At 45.1% G+C, this 20,138-nt stretch overlaps 1 protein-coding gene, 1 long non-coding RNA gene and 1 pseudogene across 2 annotated transcripts; all 3 read right to left on the bottom strand.

Moving 5' to 3' along the window:
* Window positions 1–14,522: 14,522 nt before the first annotated feature.
* On the bottom strand, window positions 14,523–16,877 carry LOC121273571 (annotated as a pseudogene).
* A 218-nt stretch (window positions 16,878–17,095) lies between these two features.
* LOC121273570 (gastrula zinc finger protein XlCGF49.1-like) lies at window positions 17,096–18,299 on the bottom strand. The gene is made up of 2 exons (XM_041180738.1): window positions 17,379–18,299; window positions 17,096–17,110 (listed from the first exon to the last, which is right to left on the bottom strand). The coding sequence occupies exons 1-2, from the start codon at window positions 18,123–18,125 to the stop codon at window positions 17,096–17,098; spliced, it is 762 nt and encodes a 253-aa protein (XP_041036672.1). The 5' UTR covers window positions 18,126–18,299.
* Window positions 18,300–18,377: 78 nt separating this feature from the next.
* LOC121273651 lies at window positions 18,378–19,917 on the bottom strand. The gene is made up of 3 exons (XR_005942053.1): window positions 19,794–19,917; window positions 19,316–19,433; window positions 18,378–18,482 (listed from the first exon to the last, which is right to left on the bottom strand). It is a non-coding gene; the product is annotated as an uncharacterized LOC121273651 (long non-coding RNA).
* Between the last annotated feature and the right edge of the window lie 221 nt (window positions 19,918–20,138).

Raw genomic sequence — 20,138 nt, 5'->3', positions numbered from 1 at the left:
CTGAATCTCTTCCCACATGCGGAGCAGGTGAATGGTCTCTTCCCAGTGTGAACTCGCTGGTGTATCAGCAGGTAGGATGAATCAGTGAATCTCTTCCCACACTCAGAGCAGGTGAACGGCCTCTCCCCGGTGTGACTGCGTCGATGAGTTTCCAGTGCAGATGGGGTATGGAATCCCTTCCCACAGTCCCCACATTTCCACAGTTTCTCCGTGGTGCGGGTGTCCTTGTGTCTCTCCAGGTTCAATGATTAGTTGAAGCCTCATCCACAGACAGTCTCTCCCCACTGTAAAGGGTGCAATAGTTTTTTCAGTCTGTGTTACTGGTTAAAGTTCTTTCCACAGCCAGACCACAGGAACACTCACTCGGGTATGTGTGTCTCGGTGCTTTTCCAGTGCTGTTAAAGCCTATTAAGCAAATAGAACAGACAAACACTTCCCCTTCCACATTCAAAGGCTGATGATATTCAGGTCCTAATAAATCAAGTGTCTCTGTCAGATCTTGACATGATGTTTGGTTTGAGATTTCTGTTGCAAATCCTCCCCTTCTAATATCCTGTAAAAGGAGTTTACAAAAGTCCTCACTGTCAGTACAGGATAGAAATTCAGAATGGACAATTCTAGTTTCTGTGGATCATTCTTCTCTCTCTTACCCCAACAGTCATCCCAGACACTCTTCCACCATTCTCAGTCTGCTGGATCTAACATTCGCCCTCCCAGTTCTCCTGAAGGTGCTGATGTACAGGTCCATACATACAAACGCACAAACATATGAATTAGGAGCAGGAGTTGGCCACTTGCCCCCTCAAGCTTGCTCCACATTCAATAAGATCATGACTGATCTGAATGTAACCTCAACCTCACATTACTGCCCACCCCCAATAACCTTTCACCCCCTTATTAATCAAGAATCTATCTACCTGTGCCTTAAAAATGTTCAAAGACTGCTTCCACTGCCTTTTGAGGAAGAGGGCTCCAAAGGCTCACCACCCTCTGAGAGAAAAAAATTTCTCCTCAGCTCTGTCTGAAATGAGCGACCACTCATTTTTAAAGAGTGACCCCTAGTTGAAGATTCTCCCTTAAGAGGAAACATCATCTTCACATCCACCCTGCCAAGACCCCTCAGGATTTTAAAGGTTTCAATTAAGTCACCCCTTACTCTTCTAAATTCCAGTGGATACAAGCCTAACCTGTCCAGCCTTTCCTCATAAGACAACCCACCCATTCCTGGTATTAGTCCAGTAAACTTTCTCTGAATTGCTTCTAACGCGTTTGCAGCTTTCTTTAAATTAGGAGACCATCACTGTACACAGTAATCAAGATGTGGTCTCACCAGTGCCCTGTACAACTGAAGCATAACCTCTTGTATTCAGCGCGGGGGATTCTGGGAGCTGCGGCCGCCATTACTCATCTGGAGCCCAGTCTCCAAACTCCTGGGACTGGGATGGAAAGTGGGGGTGGGGGGCTCAGTGACCCCGCCCTGACACAAAGTACATGTGGGTAGTCACTGGATTTGATTGTGACACCCCCTTAGCAAAACAGTTTGTTAACTTCAAGTATAAAGATTTAGACACCTGGGGGACATATTGGGGAGGGCAATTGGTGAGTGTGAAACTGAACCCAAGAGTCAGCAACTTCAGGGGAGGAGAACTGGGGGAAAAGCAGGAGGGGAATAATCAGATGAATTAGTGTTAAATTAAATAGGGAGGAGGGAGTGTGTGGGGGACAGAGATTTATAGTTTGAGAGGCAGCGGGATGGTGACATTGTCAGTGGGCTGGTATTCCAGAGACCCCGGGTAATTCTCTGGGGACCTGAGTTCGTATGCCACCATGGCAGCTGGTAAAACTTGAATTCAACAAATATCTGGAGTTTAAGGTTTGATGATGTCTGTAAAATCATTGCCGATTGTTGCAAAAACCCTTATGATTCCATAAGGAAATCTGCTGTCCTTACCCAGTCTGGCCTACATGTGACTCCAGACCCATAGCAATGCAGTTGACTCTTAAATGCCCTCTGAACAAGGGCAATTTGGTATAAGCCACCCACATCCCAGAACCGACTGAGAAAAAGGGGAGTGGGATGTTCTCTGTCATAATCTTGAACAAATTTATCAACTTCTGTTTCAAAATGATCCTTAGCACATTGATCTTGAACCCACAATGGACTATGTCAGAGGTAAAGGCCATACTGGGCTCAATTACATTGAAAATACAGCACAGAAACAGGACGTTTTGTTACATTGAAGGTATTAATACAGGTTGTTGTTTTATTGAAGGCTGCCACTTGAACTCCCTCACTGCCCCCTAACTCCAAGACCCCTGTGATGAACAGTCTGATCAACAATCTCATTCCCACAGTCCAGCCCAGCCCAGCCCAGCCATTCTCAGTGAATCTCCTCTCCTCAGGCTCCCTTGTGACTCTGTCCCTGCTCTCTCACTGTGCTGAGTTCAGGTGTGAACAAAGCATTTTTGTCTTCAGATTTTCACTCTGAAAGGTTTCATGCACCAGGAGACGATGAATAGGCTGGGTCACTTCACTCTTGGAAAGACAAGGCTGAGGGCTAATGGAGGTTTTTATAATTCTGAAAGGTTTTGATAGACACAGAGAATGTTTCCACTTGTAGGAGGGAGAGCAAAACTAGAGGCCATCAATATAAGATAGTGATTGATAAATTTAATCAGGAATTCAGGAGAAACCTCTTTCCCAGAGACCGGTGAGAATGTAGAACTCGCTACCACAGGGAGTGGTGGAGGTGAATAACCTGGATACATTTAAGGGGAAGCTGGGTAAACACATGGGGGAGAAATGAACAGAAGGATTCACTGAGAGTGAGATGAGAAAGAATGAGAGGAAACTCAAGTGAAGTATAAACACTGACATGGACTGGGTGGGCTGAATGGCCTGTTTTGAGCTGTATATTCAATGTAATTGGACCTGGTATTAGCTTTAACTCTGACATAGTCAATTCCAGGTTAAAGAGAAACAGTTTAACTCACAGAAGAACATTTCAGCTCATTGTTTCCAGCTATTGTCCAATTACTGCCTCTTGTCAGTCAGGTGTCCGAGTGAGGAGCCAAGACATTCAGTTCAACTGCAAACATCTCATGTAATTGGTTCCAATATAACGTTGAAGAGCAGGTCTTTTGAAAATGGACAGAAACTATTTAAATTTACAGGGCCCCAGTCACTTCCTAAAACAATTATTATTTATCAGCCAGTCTTTTTCATATTGGAGAGTCTGTTTCATCCAGCACAACGCAGCTCACTTTAATGGCAGCCCACCCGCCACCTTCAATACTCACTCCCACCACCAGTGCAGTACAGTGGCTGCAGCGTGTACCATCTACAACATGCACTGCATTGACTCACCGAAGCTGCTTCAACATCACCTTCCAAACCCACTACCTCTACCATCTCGAATAGCAACAGACACATGGGATCAGCATCAGTTGAGATTCCCCTCCGAGTGACGCATCATCCTGACTTGGATCTCTATTGTTCAGGAAGAGAAGCGCGAGAGGAGCTGGCACTTGAAGAGAAGCGTGAGAGGAGCTGGTAGTTGAAGGGAAGGGAGAGAGGAGTCGGGAGTTGAAGGGAAGCGTGAGAGGAGCCGGGAGTTGAAGAGTCACCAGCTGTGGATCCTGGAAGCCCGGGTTTCAGAGTTGAAGCAGCGGCTGGGAACACTGGAGTGTCCGCGAGGTGGAGAGTATCATGGGTAGAAGGTATAGAGAGGGGAATGGCCTCTCAGGGGTAAAAGCAACAGCCAAATTCGTTACATCACGGTTGGCTCTGCTGCACAGGGGGGGAGTAAAAAGTGTGGGAATGCAATAGTTATAGGGGATTCAATTGTAAGGGGAATAGATAGGCGTTTCTGTGGCCACAAACGAGATTCCGGGATGGTATCTTGACTCGCTTCTCTCTTCCCTTGTCCAGTCCCTTCCCACCTACATCCGTGATTCCTCTGACACCCTACATCATATCAACAATTTCCAGTTCCCTGGCCCCAACCGCCTCCTCTTCACCATGGACATCCAATCCCTCTACACCTCCATCCCCCACCAGGATGGTCTGAGGGCTCTCCACTTCTTCCTCGAACAGAAGCCCGAACAATCCCCATCCACCACTACTCTCCTCTGTCTGGCTGAACTTGTTCTCTCACTGAACAATTTCTCCTTAAACTCCTCTCACTTCCTCCAAATAAAGTGTGTGGCTATGGGTACCTGCATGGGCCCCAGCTATGCCTGTCTCTTTATGGGGTATGTGGAACATTCCTTGTTCCAGTCCTATTCCGGCCCCCTCCCACAACTCTTTCTCCGGTACATCGATGATTACCTCGGTGCTGCTTCATGCTCTCGTCTGGACCTGGAAAAATTTATTAATTTTGCTTCCAATTTCCACCCCTCCATCATTTTCACATGGTCCATCTCTGACACTTCCCTTCCCTTCCTTGACCTCTCTGTCTCAATTTCTGGTGATAGACTGTCTACCAATATCCATTACAAGCCTACCGACTCCCACAGCTGCCTTGACTACAGCTCCTCACACCTCGCTTCCTGTGAGGACTCCATCCCATTTTCTCAGTTCCTTCGCCTCCGTCGCATCTGTTCTGAGGATGCCACTTTCAAAAACAGTTCCTCTGACACGTCCTCCTTCTTCCTTAACCAAGGATTTCCACCCACGGTGGTTGACAGGGCCCTCAACTGTGTCCAGCCCATCTCCCGCGCATCCGCCCTCACACCTTCCTCTCCCTCCCAGAAACATGATAGAGTCCCCTTTGTCCTCACTTATCACCCCACCAGCCTCCGCATTCAAAGGTTCATCCTCCGCCATTTCCGCCAACTCCAGCATGATGCCACCACCAAACACATCCTCCCTTCACCCCTCTAGCGGCATTCCACAGGGATTGTTCCCTCTGGGACACCCTAGTCCATTCCTCCATCACCCCCTACAGCTCATCCCCCTCTCACAGCACCTTCCCATGCAACCACAGAAGGTGCAACACCTGCCCCTTTACTTACCCTCTCCTCACCGACCAAGGGCCCAAACACTCCTTTCAAGTGAAGCAGCATTTCACTTCAACTTAGTCTACTGCATTCGTTACTCCCAATGCAGTTTCCTCTACATTGGAGAGACCAAACGCAGACTGGGTGACTGCTTTGCAGAACACCTTCGGTCTGTCCACAAGCATTACCCAGACCTCCCTATCACTTGCCATTTCAACACACCACCCTGCTTTCATGCCCACATGTCTGTCCTTGGCTTGCTGCATTGTTCCAGTGAAGCTCAACGCAAACTGGAGGAGCAGCACCTCATCTTCCAACTAGGCACTTCACAGCCTTCAAGACCGAATATTAAGTTCAACAGTTTTAGATCATGAACTCTCTCCTCCATCCCCACCCCCTTTCTGATTTTTCCCCCTCCTTTTTGTTTTTTCCAATAATTTATATAGATTTTTCTTTTCCCACTTATTTCCATTATTTTTAAATGTATTTCCATCCATTGTTTAATCTCTAACTTTTAGCCTTTTTCAATTCCTTCACTCCACACCGCCCCCTCTAGGGCTATCTGTATCTTACTGGTCCTGCTTTCTACCCTTAATGATCACATTCCTTTAGATAATATCACCACCTTCAACACCTCTTTGTCCTTTTGCCTGTGACATCTTTTGGTTATCTCCACCTATCACTGGCCCTCGATCCAGCTCTTCTTGTCCCATCCCATCCCCCTTAAACCAGCTTATATTTTACCTCTTTTCTATTTTTCCTTAGTTCTGTTGAAGAGTCATATGGACTCAAAACGTTAACTGTGTTCCTCTCCGCAGATGCTGCCAGACCTGCTGAGTTTTTCCAGGTGTTTTTGTTTTTGCTTTGGTATGTTGCCTCCCTGGTGCTACGGTCAAGGATGTCTCAGACTGGCTACAGGACATTCTGAAGGGGGAGGGTGAACAGCAAGTAGTCATGGTACACATTGCCACAAATGACAGAGGTAATATTCTAGAGACCATTGTAAAAGATGTAATAACTGCGCACGTGGAAAACAGTGGCAGAATCAGACAGAGTCAGCATGGATTTATGAAAGGGAAATCATGCTTGACAAACCTACTGGAATTTTTCGAGGATGTAACCAGTAAAGTTGATGAGGGGGAGCCAGTGGATGTGGTTTATTTGGACTTTCAAAAGGCTTTCGACAAAGTCCTACATAAAAGATTAGTGTGTAAAATCATGGGATTGGGGGTCGTGTATTGAGATGGATAGAAAACTGGTTGACAGACAGGAAAGAAAGAGTAGGAATAAATGAGTCTTTTATGAATGGCAGGCAGTGACTAGTGAGGTAACGCAGGGATCGTAGCTGGGATTCCAGTTATTCACAATATATATTAATGATTTAGATGAGGGAATTAAATGTAATATCTCCAGCTTTGCGGATGAGGTGGGTGGGAGGGTGAGCTGTGAGGAGGATGCAGAGATGCTTCAGTGTGATTTGGACAAGCTGAGTGAGTAGGTAAATGCATGGCTGATGCAGTATAATGTGGATAAATGTGAGGTTATCCATTTTGGTAGCAAAAACAGGAAGGCAGACGATTATCTGAATGGCTCTAAATTGAGAGAGGGGAATGTGCAACGAGACTTGGGTGTCCTTGGACACCAGTCGCTGAAGGTAAGCATGCAGGTGCAGCAGGCAGTAAAGAAGGCAAATGGTATGTTGGCTTTCATAGCCAGAGGATTCGAGTACAGGAACAGGGATGTCTTGCTGCAATTGTACAGGGCCTTGGTGAGACCATACCTGGAATATTGTGTGCAGTTTTGGGCTCCTTATCTGAGGAAGGATGTACTTGCTATAGAGGGATTGCAGCAAAGGTTTACCCGACTGATTCCTGGGATGGTAGGACTGACATATGAGGAGAGATTGAGTTGATTAGGATTATATTCACTGGAGTTCAGAAGAATGAGGTGGGATCTCATTGAAACCTATAAAATTCTAACAGGACTAGACAGGGTAGATGCAGGAAGGATGTTCCCGATGGTGGGGGAGTCCAGAACCAGGGGTCACAGTCTGAGGATATGGGGTAGACCATTTAGGACTGAGATGAGGAGAAATTTCTTCACCCAGAGAGTGCTGAGCCTGTGGAATTCATTACCACAGAAAGTAGTTGAGATCAAAACATTGTATGTTTTTAAGAAGAAATTAGATGTAGCTCTTGGGGAGAAAGGGATCAAAGGATATGGGGAGAAAGTGGGAGCAGGCTATTGAGTTAGATGATCAGCCATGATCATAATGAATGGTGGAGCGCCTCGAGGGGCTGAATAGCCTACTCCTGGTCCTAGTTTCTATGTAAAAAAAAGGGATGAGGTCCTCAAAGCAGAATATAGGGAGTTAGGAAGTAAGTTGAAATGTAGGACCTCAAAGGTAGTGATCTCAGGATTACTACCAATGCTACGTGCTAGTCAGAGTAGAAACAGCAGCATATATCAGGTGAATACGTGACTGAAGAGATGGTGCGAGGGGGAGTGTTTCAAATTCATGGGACATTGAGACCGGTTCTGGGCAAGGTGGTACCAATACAAACTGGCTGGGTTACACCTGGGCAGGAGCGGGACTGATGTTCTAGGGGGAACGTTTGCCAGAGTGGCTGGGGAGGGTTTAAGCTAAAATGGCAGGGGGTGGGAACCTATGCAAGGGGTCAGAGGAAGGGAAATCAAAGACATGAACAAAAGACAGAAAGGGGAATTAGAAAAGTGATAGGCAGAGAAATCAAGGGCAAGAATCAAACAGGGCCTCAGTGAAAAATAGTGGGAATGGGACAAGTAATGTTAAAAAGACAAGCCTTAAGGCTTTGTGCCTTAATGCAAGGAGCATTTGCAATAAAGTGGATGAATTAAACATGAGGTCAAAGTATCTCCCACCGTCACAAATGCTTCCGCTGCCAAATTGTTTTCATGCCAGGGATTGACCAATGGCGAGAACTGGAGGACCGGATGGACTCTGGACCTCCAGCCAATCAGAGCGCGGGCTCTGTGTGAATGAAGATTGAGCCTCACACAGACTAAAACTTCCTCCTGTGTCCAACATCTGTGAGTAAAACACTTTCTTTTCTCCCCCTTTCCATTTTTTTTCTCATCCTGGGGGCAAATTGTTGACTTGCAGGAACTGAAGGGAAAGGAAGTGAATCCAGGGAGGGTGCAGACTCTGGAAAGGTTGGCCCAGGTCTCTCTCTCTCTCTTAAAGACATTGACATCCTTTGCTCCCTCAGCTTGACACATTTATTTGTTTGGCTAAAAGGATGGTCCCTTTCCTAATGTTCACAATTAAGGGGGTGGTTTCCCCACGAGATGGCTGACATTTAAGGGGACAGTAAATTAAAATAGGACAGAGATATGTCTGGTGTTGTTACGAGGTACATATTAGACTTGATATTAATGGTTCAGGTATAAAGTACATTTATTATTATTTCTAGTCTTTTAATATATGTAGGTACATACATATTCAATATATTTTTGGCTGTGTCATCAAGTTCATTTATTATTTCTCACCTTGTAATATAGTACTGGAGCTACCTTATATATTTCCAGCCTTACATTCATTACAACACAGAAAGAGTCCATTTGGAAATTCAAGTCCAATATCGTGACCACACGCAAAATAAATAAAGTTCTTCCTTGCATTGTCCCTGTACCTCTCATCGGTAAATATACTTCTATGTGGATTTTCAAGTCTTGGACAGGAATCAGTGAACATGCGTTTTTTCATGAGCATGAATCGGCACCTTCAGGAGAATTGGGAGGGTGCCCATTCGGTACAGCAGAGTGAGAATGGAGGGAGAGTGTGTGGGATACAGATTTACAGCTTTTGGGGAATGAGAGAGGAATGAATGCTCCATACAAAGTAGAATTGTTGTTTCTGAATTTCTGTCCTGTACTGACAGTGATGAATTTTGTAATTGCCTTTTACAGTATATCAGAAGGGGGATTTGCAGACAGAAATCTCAATGTAAACATCACATCAAGCTCTGAGAGAGCAAACCATTTCATCAGGACCTGAATACCACCAGCCTCTGAATCCAGAAGGAGGAATGTTTGTCTGCTCCGTCAGCCTCAATCAGTTTTAAACATCTGTGTGACTGGAAAAGCACTGAGACACACACCCGAGTAAGAGAGTTTCCAGTGCACTGACTGTGAAAAGAGCTTTCACCAGTTACACAGACTAAAAAAAATCACCATTCACAGTGAGGAGAGACATTGTACATGTTCTGTGTGTGGATGAGGCTTCAACTGACCATTGGACCTGAAGAGACACAAAGACACCTGCACCAAGGAGAAACCGTGGAAATGCAGGGATTGTGGGAAGGGATTCAGATGCCCATCTGAGCTGGAAATTCAGACACAGTCACATTGGGGAGAGGCCATTCATCTGCTCTGTGAGTGGAAAGAGTTTCAGTCATTTATCCAACATAATGTCGTACTAACTAGTTCACACCGGTGAGAGACCGTTCACCTGCTCTGAGTGTGGGAAGGAATTCATACAGTTATCAAACCTGCAGACACACCGGCGAGTTCACACTGGGGAGAGGCCATTCACCGGTTCTACGTGTGGGAAGGGATTCAGTGATTCATCTGGCCTGCGGACACATCAGCGAGTTCACACCGGGGAGAGGCCGTTCACCTGCTCTGAGTGTGAGAAGGGATTCAGAGATTCATATAGCCTGCTGACTCACCAGTGAGTTCACACAGGGGAAAGGCCGTTCATCTGCCCTGTGTGTGGGAAGGGCTTCAATCAGCCAAGCAACCTCCTGAGACACCAGTGAGTTCACAAGTGATTACAGGGGTTGGATTCTGCTGTTTTTGCTGCTGTTAATCACATCCAGGACTGAACCAGGTTCATTCTGACACTTGGTGAAGTGGGAGGGTCAGAGGGTTTCTTTCTGCTAGACTGGCCGGTCTCATGACTTTGATTCCAGTGAACTGATGCTCTTTGAGCCTGGGAGTGCACATTTCCACTGAAATGATCTGCAAAAGCTGATGAAGGACATTTACTTTATCCTCGACAGTAAATAATGCTTTTCTTACGACTGGAGGTAGATCTAAAATAAATACATTTGTCTCTTTTCCATTGAGTCTACAGCACAGGGCTAGGCCAGTCGGCTCTATTGGTCTCTGTCAGTATTTATGCTCCACATGAGCCTCCACCCACCCCTCTTCATCTCCCCCCATCAGCACATCCTTCTATTCCTTTCTCCCTCATGTATGTATCTAGCTTCCCCTTAAATGTATTCATGCTATTCACCTCAACCACTCACTGTGGTAGCAAGTTCCACATTCTCACCATTTGCTGGGTAAAGAGGTTTCTCATGAAATCCCTATTGGTTTATTAAACCCCTTCACCATCTTTAAGACTTCCATCAGGTCACCCTTCAGTCTTCTCTTTTCTAGAGAAAAGCAGCCCCAGCCTTTCCTGAGGGTTAAATGCTCTCAGTTCTGGGATTATTCTTGTGAATCTTTGTTGCCCCTTCTCCAGTGCCTCTATTTCCTTTTTCTAACTGGAGATCACAAATGTTGACAGTACTCCCAGTGTAGTCTAACCATGGTTTGAAACAAGTTGAACATAACCTCCCTGCTTTTCAATTCTATCCCTCGAGAATGGAACCCTATATCTGGGCCCCACACTTTTGGAAAGATGTGAAGTTCTTAGAGAGGATGCAGAGGAGGTTTACGAGAATGGCACCAGAGATGAGGGACTTCAGTTATTTGGAGAGACTGGAGCAGCTACAATTGTCCTCTTTAGATCATTGAGTCATTAGGGAAGAAAATGGGGCCATTCCGTCTATCGAGTCCATGATAGCTCTATATAGAGCAAACCAGTCAGTCCCATTGCTTCGTGGTATCCCCGTAGCCTGGCAGCTTTATTTCCCTGTACTGCCCATGCAATTTCATTTAAATTTCGCTCATCTCCTCTGTTTCCACCACACTCAAAGGCAGCAAGTTCCAGGACATTACCATTCGCTGTGTAAAAATATTCCTCCTCACATCCCCCCCTGCATCTCCTGCCCAAAACCTTAAATCTGTGTCCCCCTCGTCCTTGTACCATCAGCTGATGGGAACAGCTTTTCTTTGTCCTCCTTATTCTAAACCTGTCATAGTCTTGTACATCTCCATCAAATCTCCCCTCAACCTCCTTTGCTCCAAGGTGAACAACCCCAGTTTGACATCACAAGCCTGAAATCAAATGTGAATGTTGAATTTCTGTTTTGAAAATATTATGAATATATTGTACTGGACAGTAAAGGAATTGGAATAACTCACCTTCGGTGTTGCTCAGTGGAATATATCAATCTGGTATCCACCTACATTCTAGTGAAAGGCAAGAAAGTGGAGATCAGATGAATACTTTGATATATTGGAAATATTTGTTTCCTTTAACAATGATTTTAAAAAAAGAAAACCACATTTGACGGCCTGGCCAACACATGAAATATCAGGGCCATAACAGGGGGAGATAAGCAAGGACACTCGCTTTGATCTTTTGATAAGCACACCTCAAAGTTCAGAATATGTGGCCTGACATTGGGATACTGGTGTGAGTGTGCAGATGTGATTTCTTACATGTGAAGACAATAGCACGCGTAAATTCATGGTAAAGTGGATGAAGACTGGGTCCCAAACATACACAGCTACTTGACAAACAGCCTGACATCAAATGGTTAATGTGGCCAGGGGAATGAGACAACATTTTGACATCATCAAGGCACTGTCACACATTCCAGAGAGAAACTGACTTTAAAACAGTCAGGATAGAATTAAACACATTGGTCATTGTCAAAATATAAGTAAAATTGAAGTAACAGAGACAAACATTTGGGTTGGGACAATTAAGGGCTTGGGAGAAATAATACTGAGTGAGAACTGTCCACAAGTTAGACAGGAGTGAGGAGAGAGCTGGAGAATCTTTTACATCCATGCCTGATCTGTTGCCTGAAGCATATGTCCTTATGTACTAGTAATCTAGAACTCACGGCGCTCCTTCAGGAGAAGAAAAGATCGAGTAGATGTTACCCCAGGTGGGGCCAGAACAGAACTGGAAAATAACGAAGTGAAATTGAGTGAGGGGTCAAAGAGAAAGTTCTCCTCCCCCTCAAGGTGTGGACTGTAAGAATCCTGGGGAACCCCCTACTTCAGGATTTCTTGCCAATTAGTGAACACTGAATTAAAAACTATGACCGGCTGTGCATTTATTTTTAATTTGATTGTTACACTTCTCCTGTTTTTATTCGTGTTGTGATTACTCTCTGGGTGAGGATGGTTGACAGGTGACAGGATGGAATTGTGGTTTGGAATGCTGACTCCCTGTACGGGGACGGGGCGTGGGAAGCCAATTGTTTGAGAGTTTGACGGGCTTGGGCAGGTACAGATGGTTCAATGACAGGTTTTGTAATTGGTCCGTTCAAATGTTAGCTCAGCAATGATTGGGTTAAATCAGTCTCCATAGTAAAAAAGTATCAGAAGGGATTCCCCGAGCACAGAGATTTGTAGAGGTTTTACATATTGCATTGACTGGTGCCATGGCATCTGGGGCAGACCAGGGAGCATTTACGTGGAGATGGTGCTTCTACCCAGAGTGTAATGGTAATGCTGCTGCACTTTGATACTACTGCTCAGACATGAGCATGTGTCAGGTCTTATTTATACTGAATAAAATCTAACTGCTGTCACCAATAAGGGTTATCACTGTGGATCATTTCAGAGTTTGGGAAAAGGGGATAAACAGTTAATTGACCCCCAACCCCCATTTTCTAAGATCGCTGTGTCAAAAATAAAATCTCATCTCCCCCTCTGGCTCCTTCACCAATTACGTTCAAGGGACTCACTTTCTGTTAAAGAGCCTGCCAACCCCTCTCACGCACTTTCCCTAAAGTGCAGAAATCCAATCATGAAAAGCCCAGAAAAATCAAATATTTTTACTGATAAAAGTTTATTAATGAAACAGAACATAGTTAAAAGCAGAAAATTACTTGAAGATCAAAGACAACCAGAGTAAAAGGATGTGCACAATGTTCTGGACCCAAATGCTTTCTCTTTAATCCATCTGTCCCCTGTTCGCTGCCCTCTTTGTGGAACACCTCCACTCAGTCCACGAGCACGACCCTGACCTTCCAGTTGCTGCCATTATAATTCACCACCTTGCTCTCATGCTCACATTTCTGTCCTCGGCCTGCTGCAATGTTCCCAAGAAGCCCAACACAAGCTGGACGAACAGCACCTCATCCTCTGATGAGGGGCATGCTCAGTTGTACCACTTCACGCAGTGACATCATTGTCAGTGACGGAGATCAGAACTCTACTCATCCCTTAGCCTCAGTGTGATACTCATCCTCTCCAGTTAGTTTCTCCGTTTTTAAACCAATTTTGAACTTGCAGCAATCATAATGAGAACTGAAACGGAAGAACAAAATTCAATGACCAACCTAGAGTGTGAATTTTGGACCAAGAAAGGGCTATTTCATTCAGAACAAAATTCAATACCCATTTTCCCCTTGGTCACTTCCTTTAGCTTTCTCTGTTTCTATGGCGTATTTTCAGTTCTATTACATACAAATCCTGGCAGCTCGCTCATCAATACCTGAAACATTTTACTATTCTCTGCACTGTCTGTTTCTTTTAACATAGAGTTAAATACAATCCACTGTTTCTCTTCAACAATCTGTAACATATGTAGTTTTGTTAACAATAACAACGGAAATGTATGGTTTTACTTTCCAACGTTTCTAATCGGCCTGCGTTTACTGCAGGTGCATCCGGCCAATGACCTTATTGGTGTTGAGCGCTCACACGGACAAGTGCACATGTGCAGATGGGTATTGGCGGCCATCTTGTGCGGTCATCTTGCGTTGACAGGGGACAAGGTGTTTTTTAACCAAGTGCCAGTCTGTATCTCATTTTCATGATTTTTGCTTTCAGACAGAGCTGTCCCTTATTCTACCATTAATACTTACTCTAGGTGAATGCTTTGTTTCTTTACAACAACCATTACTACGCCTTTGATGTGTGTTTCCATGATATTTTTGTCATTTAATCTCGCTACCCATAAATCAATCCCTGACTTTCCCTTTTCTCTACCTGACCCCCCCCCCCTTTCTCAACAGCGTCAAACTCATCACATTTCTCCCTCTCTTTACTTCTGAAGAAGTCATATTGGACTCGTATATGAAATCTGTTTCTCTCTCCACAGATGCTGCCAGACCTTTCCAACACTTTCTGTATTTATTTTAGATCAACCTGTAGTGGTAGAAAAACACTATTTAGTATCCAGGATAAAATAAATCTATTTTGTCAGCTTTTGCAGGTCATTTCAGCAGAAATGTGAATTCCAAGGCTCAAAGATCATCAGACCAATGGAAGCAAATTCATGAGACCGGCCAGTCCAGCAGAAAGAAACCCTCCGACCCTCCCACTTCACCAAGTGTCAGAATGAACATGGTTCGGTCCTGGATGTGATTAACAGCAGCAATAACAGCAGAATCCAAAACCTGTAATCACTTGTGAACTTGCTGATATCTCAGCAAGTGCGATGAGTGAGTGAATCCCTTCCCACACTGAGTGCAGATGAACGGCCTCTCCCCAGTGTGAACTCGCTGGTGTGTCTGCAGATTGGATGAATGAGTGAATCCATTCCCACACTCAGTGCAGGTGAACCATCTCTGCCCGGTGTGAACTCGCTTGTGAGTCTGCAGGCTGTATGAGTCAGTGAATCCCTTACTGCACTCGGCGCAGGTGAAGGGCATCTCCCCAGTGTGAATTCGCTGGTGTGCCAGCAGGGTGGATGAAACAGTGAATCCCTTCCCACACTCAGAGCAGGTGAACGGCCTCTCCCCGCTGTGAACTCACTGGTGTGTGTGCAGATGGGTTGAAATACTGAATCCCTTCCCACTCAGAACAGGTAAATGGCTTTTCCCCGGTGTGAACTCGCTGATGCCTCTGGAAGTTGGATGAATCACTGAATCCCATCCCACACTCAGAGCAGGTGAATGGCCTCTCCCCGGTGTGACTGCGTCAATGAGTTTCTAAGCTTCAATGGGGTTTTCCACTGTTTCTCCACGGTGCGGGTGTGCTTGTGATTCTTCAGGTTCAACAATCAGTGGAAGCCGAGTCCACACACAGAACACATGTACGATTTCTCCCCGCTGAGAATGGTGATGTTTTTTCAGGCTGACAGTGATGACTTGATGACATCAACCCTGTCACCCCATCATAATCTTAAAGTCCTCTATCAGGTCAGCCCTCAGCTTTCTCATTTCTAGAGAAAATATTCCCAGCCTATTCAATCTATCCTGTAACTGAAACACACTCAGTTCTGGTATCACCCCTGTGAATCTTTCTTGCACCTTCTCGAGGCTCTCTCTCAGTGTTAAAAGGTATGTCAATAAAATTGGTTGCAGGTGCCTAATCACTTAGTTACAAATTGAATCCCTATATTTCAAATTGACCCTCTCAAATGTGTTAATTTGAAAGAGAATTAACCATCAGGCAAGATAGGACTCTGAAATAACTATTAATATCAATGTTTATTTAAAGAAAAAGGCATACTTCTGAAATACATGAGCAACTTTCCCCACCTCAATTGGGCGACCACCCCAGGTATGAGTGTGAATCTTCCTCAGGTTCCTGAACCAACAGTGATTTCCCACAATCCTGCCCCAGGGGTCACTCAGTATCTCCACAGCTAGAGTCCAACTCGCAAGCCCAAGATGGTTCTGGAAACCCACTTTTAATCCTTAGATTAGCATCACCACATCTTGAATGAGGCTTGTTGTCATTAGACCATTGATCATTGTTGTTATTGGGTTAATTTTATTGCATTTAATCATTTTCGTACAATGTTCCATGGAGCAGAACAATGGGACCATTGCTGCATCCAGAGAGATCTACAGGAAGGCTGTTGACTATAATTGGCCAGGTTAGCTTTGTTCCATGTTTAAATTTTCAGAGGGCTGAAGACATTGTTATATCGGTCACACAGAGCTGAACAGAAACCCGTCTCTTTAAATACACAAACAGGGGAGAGGCTGAAATGAAATCTGTCCGTTTTAACCTGCACAAAAGCAGGAAGCTCAGATTCACAGGCTGCAGGAGTCCATTCAGCCCATCTCTTTGAAAGGACTCTCTGATTCACCCAAGTGCTCCGCTCTTTCCCCACAGCACTGCAAATTTTCCCCCTTCAAGTATCTACTCTTTTCAAAGATACTATTGACTCACTTTCTGTTAAAGAGCCTGCTAACCCCTCTCAACCACTTTCCCTAAAGTGCAGAAATCTAATCATGAAAACTTAAGAAAACTCAAAATATTTTAACTGATAAAAGTTTATTAATGAAACAAAACATGGTTAAAAAAAACAGAAAATTACTTGAGGATCAAAGACAAGCAGAGTAAAAGGATGTGCACAATGTTCTGGACCCAAATGCTTTCTCTTTAATTCATTTGTCCCCTGTTTGCTGCCCTCTTTGTGGAACACCTCCGCTCAGTCCACAAGCATGACCCTGACCTTCCAGTTGCTGCCATTATAATTCACCACCTTGCTCTCATGTTCACATTTCTGTCCTCGGCCTGCTGCAATGTTCCCGAGAAGCCCAACACAAGCTGGACGAACAGCACCTCATCCTCCGATGAGGCACTTTACAGCCTTCTGGACTCAACATTGAGTTCAACAACTTCAGACTGTCAACTCTGTTCTCTGTTTTGATCTTTATTTGCCAAGTGCCAGTCTGCATCTTGTTTTCATGTTTTTTGCTTTCAGACAGAGCTGTCCTTTATTCTGCCGTTAACACTTACTCTGGGCCAATGCTTTGTTTCTTTACTACAACTATTACCTCTCCCTTTGCCTTTTGTTCCATGATATATTTGTTATTCAATCTCTCCCGCCCTCTAACCAATCCCTGACTTTCCCTTTTGTTCTTCCAGACCCTCCCCCCTTTCTCAACAGCGTCAAACCCATCACATTTCTCCCTCTCTGAAATTCTGGAGAAGAGTCAGACTGGACTCGAAACGTTAACTCTGTTTCTCTCTCCAAAGATGCTGCCAGACTTGCTGAGTTTTCCTAAACTTCCTGTATTTAGTTTAGATTTACCTGTAGTGGTAGGAGAAACACTATTTACTGTCAAGGAAAAATAAATGTCCTTTATCAGCTTTTGTGGATCACTTCAGTGGAAATGTGCACTCCCAGGCTCAAAGAACATCAGCCACTGGAAGCAAAGTCATGAGACTGGCCAGTCCAGCAGAAAGAAACCCTCTGACCCTCCCACTTCACCATGTGTCAGAATGAACATGGTTCAGTCCTGGATGTGATTAACAGCAGCAAAAACAGCAGAATCCAACCCCCGGAATCACTTGTGAACTCGCTGGTGTCTCAACAGGTGGGATAACTGATTGAATCCCTTCCCACACTCAGAGCAGGTGAATGGTCTCTCCCCAGTGTGAACTCGCTGGTGTCTCAGCAGGTCAGCTGAATTACTGAATCCTTTCCCACACTCAGAGCAGGTGAATGGCCTCTCCCCGGTGTGAACTCGCTGGTGTTTCCGCAGGTCAGATGAATTACTGAATCCCTTCTCACATTGAGAGCAGATGAACAGCCTCTCCCCAGTGTGAACTCGCTGGTGTCTCTGCAAGTTGGAAGAATGACTGAATGCCTTCCCACATTCAGAACAGGAGAATGGTGTCTCCTCCGTGTGAACTCGCTGGTGTCGCAGCAGGTTGGATGAATGAATAAATCTCTTCCCACATTCAGAGCAAGCAAATGGCCTCTCCCCAGTGTGATCTCGTTGGTGTTTATGCAGGTCGGATGAATTTCTGAATCCCTTCCCACATTCGGAACAGATAAATGGCCTCTCCCCAGTGTGAATTCGCTGGTGTGACTGCAGGCTGGATAACTGACTGAACCCATTCCCACATTCAGAGCAGGTGAATGGCCTCTCCCCAGTGTGAAGTCGCTGGTGTCTCAGCAGGTTGGATGAATGAGTGAATCCCTTCTCACATACAGAGCAGACAAATGGCCTCTCCCCAGTATGACTGCGTCGGTGAGCTTCCAGCTCAGATGGGGATCTGAATCCTTTCCCACAGTCCCCACATTTCCACGGTTTTTCCATGGTGTGGGTGTCCTTGTGTCTCTCCAGATCCAATGGTCAGTTGAAGCCTTGTCCTCACACAGGACATGTATAATGTCTCTCTCCACTGTGAATGGTGTGATGTTTTTTCAGGCTGTGTAACTGGTTAAAGCTCTTTCCCCAATCAGTGCTATGGAACACTCTCACTCGGATGTCTGTGTCTCGGTGCTTTTCCAGTCACACTGATGTTTAAAATCTTTTGAAGCAGACAGAACAGACAAACATTTCTCCTTCGAGATTCAAAGGCTGATGATATTCAGGTCGTGATGAACTGAACGACTGTCAGATCTTGATGTTTGGTTTGAGATTTCTGTCTGGAAATCCTCCTCTTCTAACAGCCTGTAAAAGGAGTTCACAAAAGTCATCATTCTCCCTCCATTCTCACTCTGCTGTAATATACACCCAACATTACTGCACTAAAATTGTGTGTAATACACAGAACTCTATCACATGATTAGAGAAACATGAGGCTGTGGGGAGGAACTCTATTTCAGGAGCAAGTGGTGATGATCTGGAACCCACTGCCTACAGGAATGGTGGATACAGAGATGGTCAATAATTTAAAAATGAAACAAAAACAAAAATAGCTGGAAAAACTCAGCAGGTCTGACAGCATCTGCGGAGAGGATTCCAGTTAACGTTGCGAGTCAGTATAACTCTTCATCAGAATTAAACTGGATGGATACTTGAAGGAAATAAACTTGCAGAAGAATTGGGAGATAGAGGGGAAATGGGACTGACTGGATTGCTCTACAGAGAATCGCATGGACTTGAGTTGTCAAACGGGCTCCTTCTGTGCTGTAATGACTCTATGATTGCAAATATAAAACGCAATTACAGTCCTATATTACAAGACTGGAAAGGATAATAAATGGACTTAATTACAGAACTATAAATAATACATCTAAAGAGTCCCCTATCACAATATTAGACATATCTATGTCCTCCATTATTATATTGTCCAGAGGGACAAAATGCTAACAAAATAAAACATGGGACACTTCAGCAGTTGGGCTGGAGGCATGTGTGGGACCGAGGAGATGATGCAATGCAGGTGACCAAGAAAGTGGGTTAGGGGGGCATTTGGTTTCAAGGAGAGGGGGTGGGAAGAGGGGGTCTTGAGACAATAATAGTGGGAGGGGTGGTGGGGTTTAAAATAAACAAAAACTTACAACTTTTTGTTCAGTCACAACATTATCTCTCTGCTGGCCAACTCACTGCCTTGCAGTCCCACTTAAATCACTCAAACTCTCTCTGGAGACTCCCAGGATCAGTTTCCCACAGGCTGTCCTAGAATTACAAGACAAAAGGCAAAATAAGAAGCAATCCCTGAAAATACAGGACAATTAATCACCCTGAAATTGTCCCCTTAAATGTCAGCCATCTCTTGGGGAAACCATCCCTTTAATTGTGAACATTAGGAAAGAGACCATCCTTTTAGCCAGACAAATAAATGTGTCAAGCTGAGGGAGCAAAGGATGTCAATGTCTTTAAGAGAGAGAGAGAGAGAGAGAGACCTGGGCCAACCTTTCCAGAGCCTGCACCCTCCCTGGATTCACTTCCTTTCCCTTCAGTTCCTGCAAGTCAACAATTTCCCCCCAGAATGAGAAAAGAAATGGAAAGGGGGAGAAAAGAAAGTGTTTTACTCACAGATGTTGGACACAGGAGGAAGTTTTAGTCTGTGTGAATTTCAATCTTCATTCACACCAAGGCCACGCTCTGATTGCTGAAGGACCAGGTCCTTCCGGTCCTCCAACTCTCCCCATTGGTCACTTCCTCAAAGTGAAGGTTACGGTGTTGAGGGGTGGGGCGACGCTGTCCCTCGCACATGCGCAGCTTTCCCTCTCCCTTGGACATGCGCAGTCCCTGGACGCCAGCCCGCACGGTGGATAGACGGTTTCCCCAGCGCGGGGCATTGTGGGAGCTGCGGCCGCCATTACCCATCCGGAGCCCAGTCTCGAAACCCCATCATTGAGATGGAAAGTGGGGGCGGGG

This window comes from Carcharodon carcharias, assembly GCF_017639515.1.
Source record: "Carcharodon carcharias isolate sCarCar2 chromosome 27 unlocalized genomic scaffold, sCarCar2.pri SUPER_27_unloc_1, whole genome shotgun sequence".
In the NCBI taxonomy this organism is placed as follows: Eukaryota; Metazoa; Chordata; class Chondrichthyes; order Lamniformes; family Lamnidae; genus Carcharodon; species Carcharodon carcharias.
This window is presented reverse-complemented; position numbering and strand designations above follow the sequence as displayed.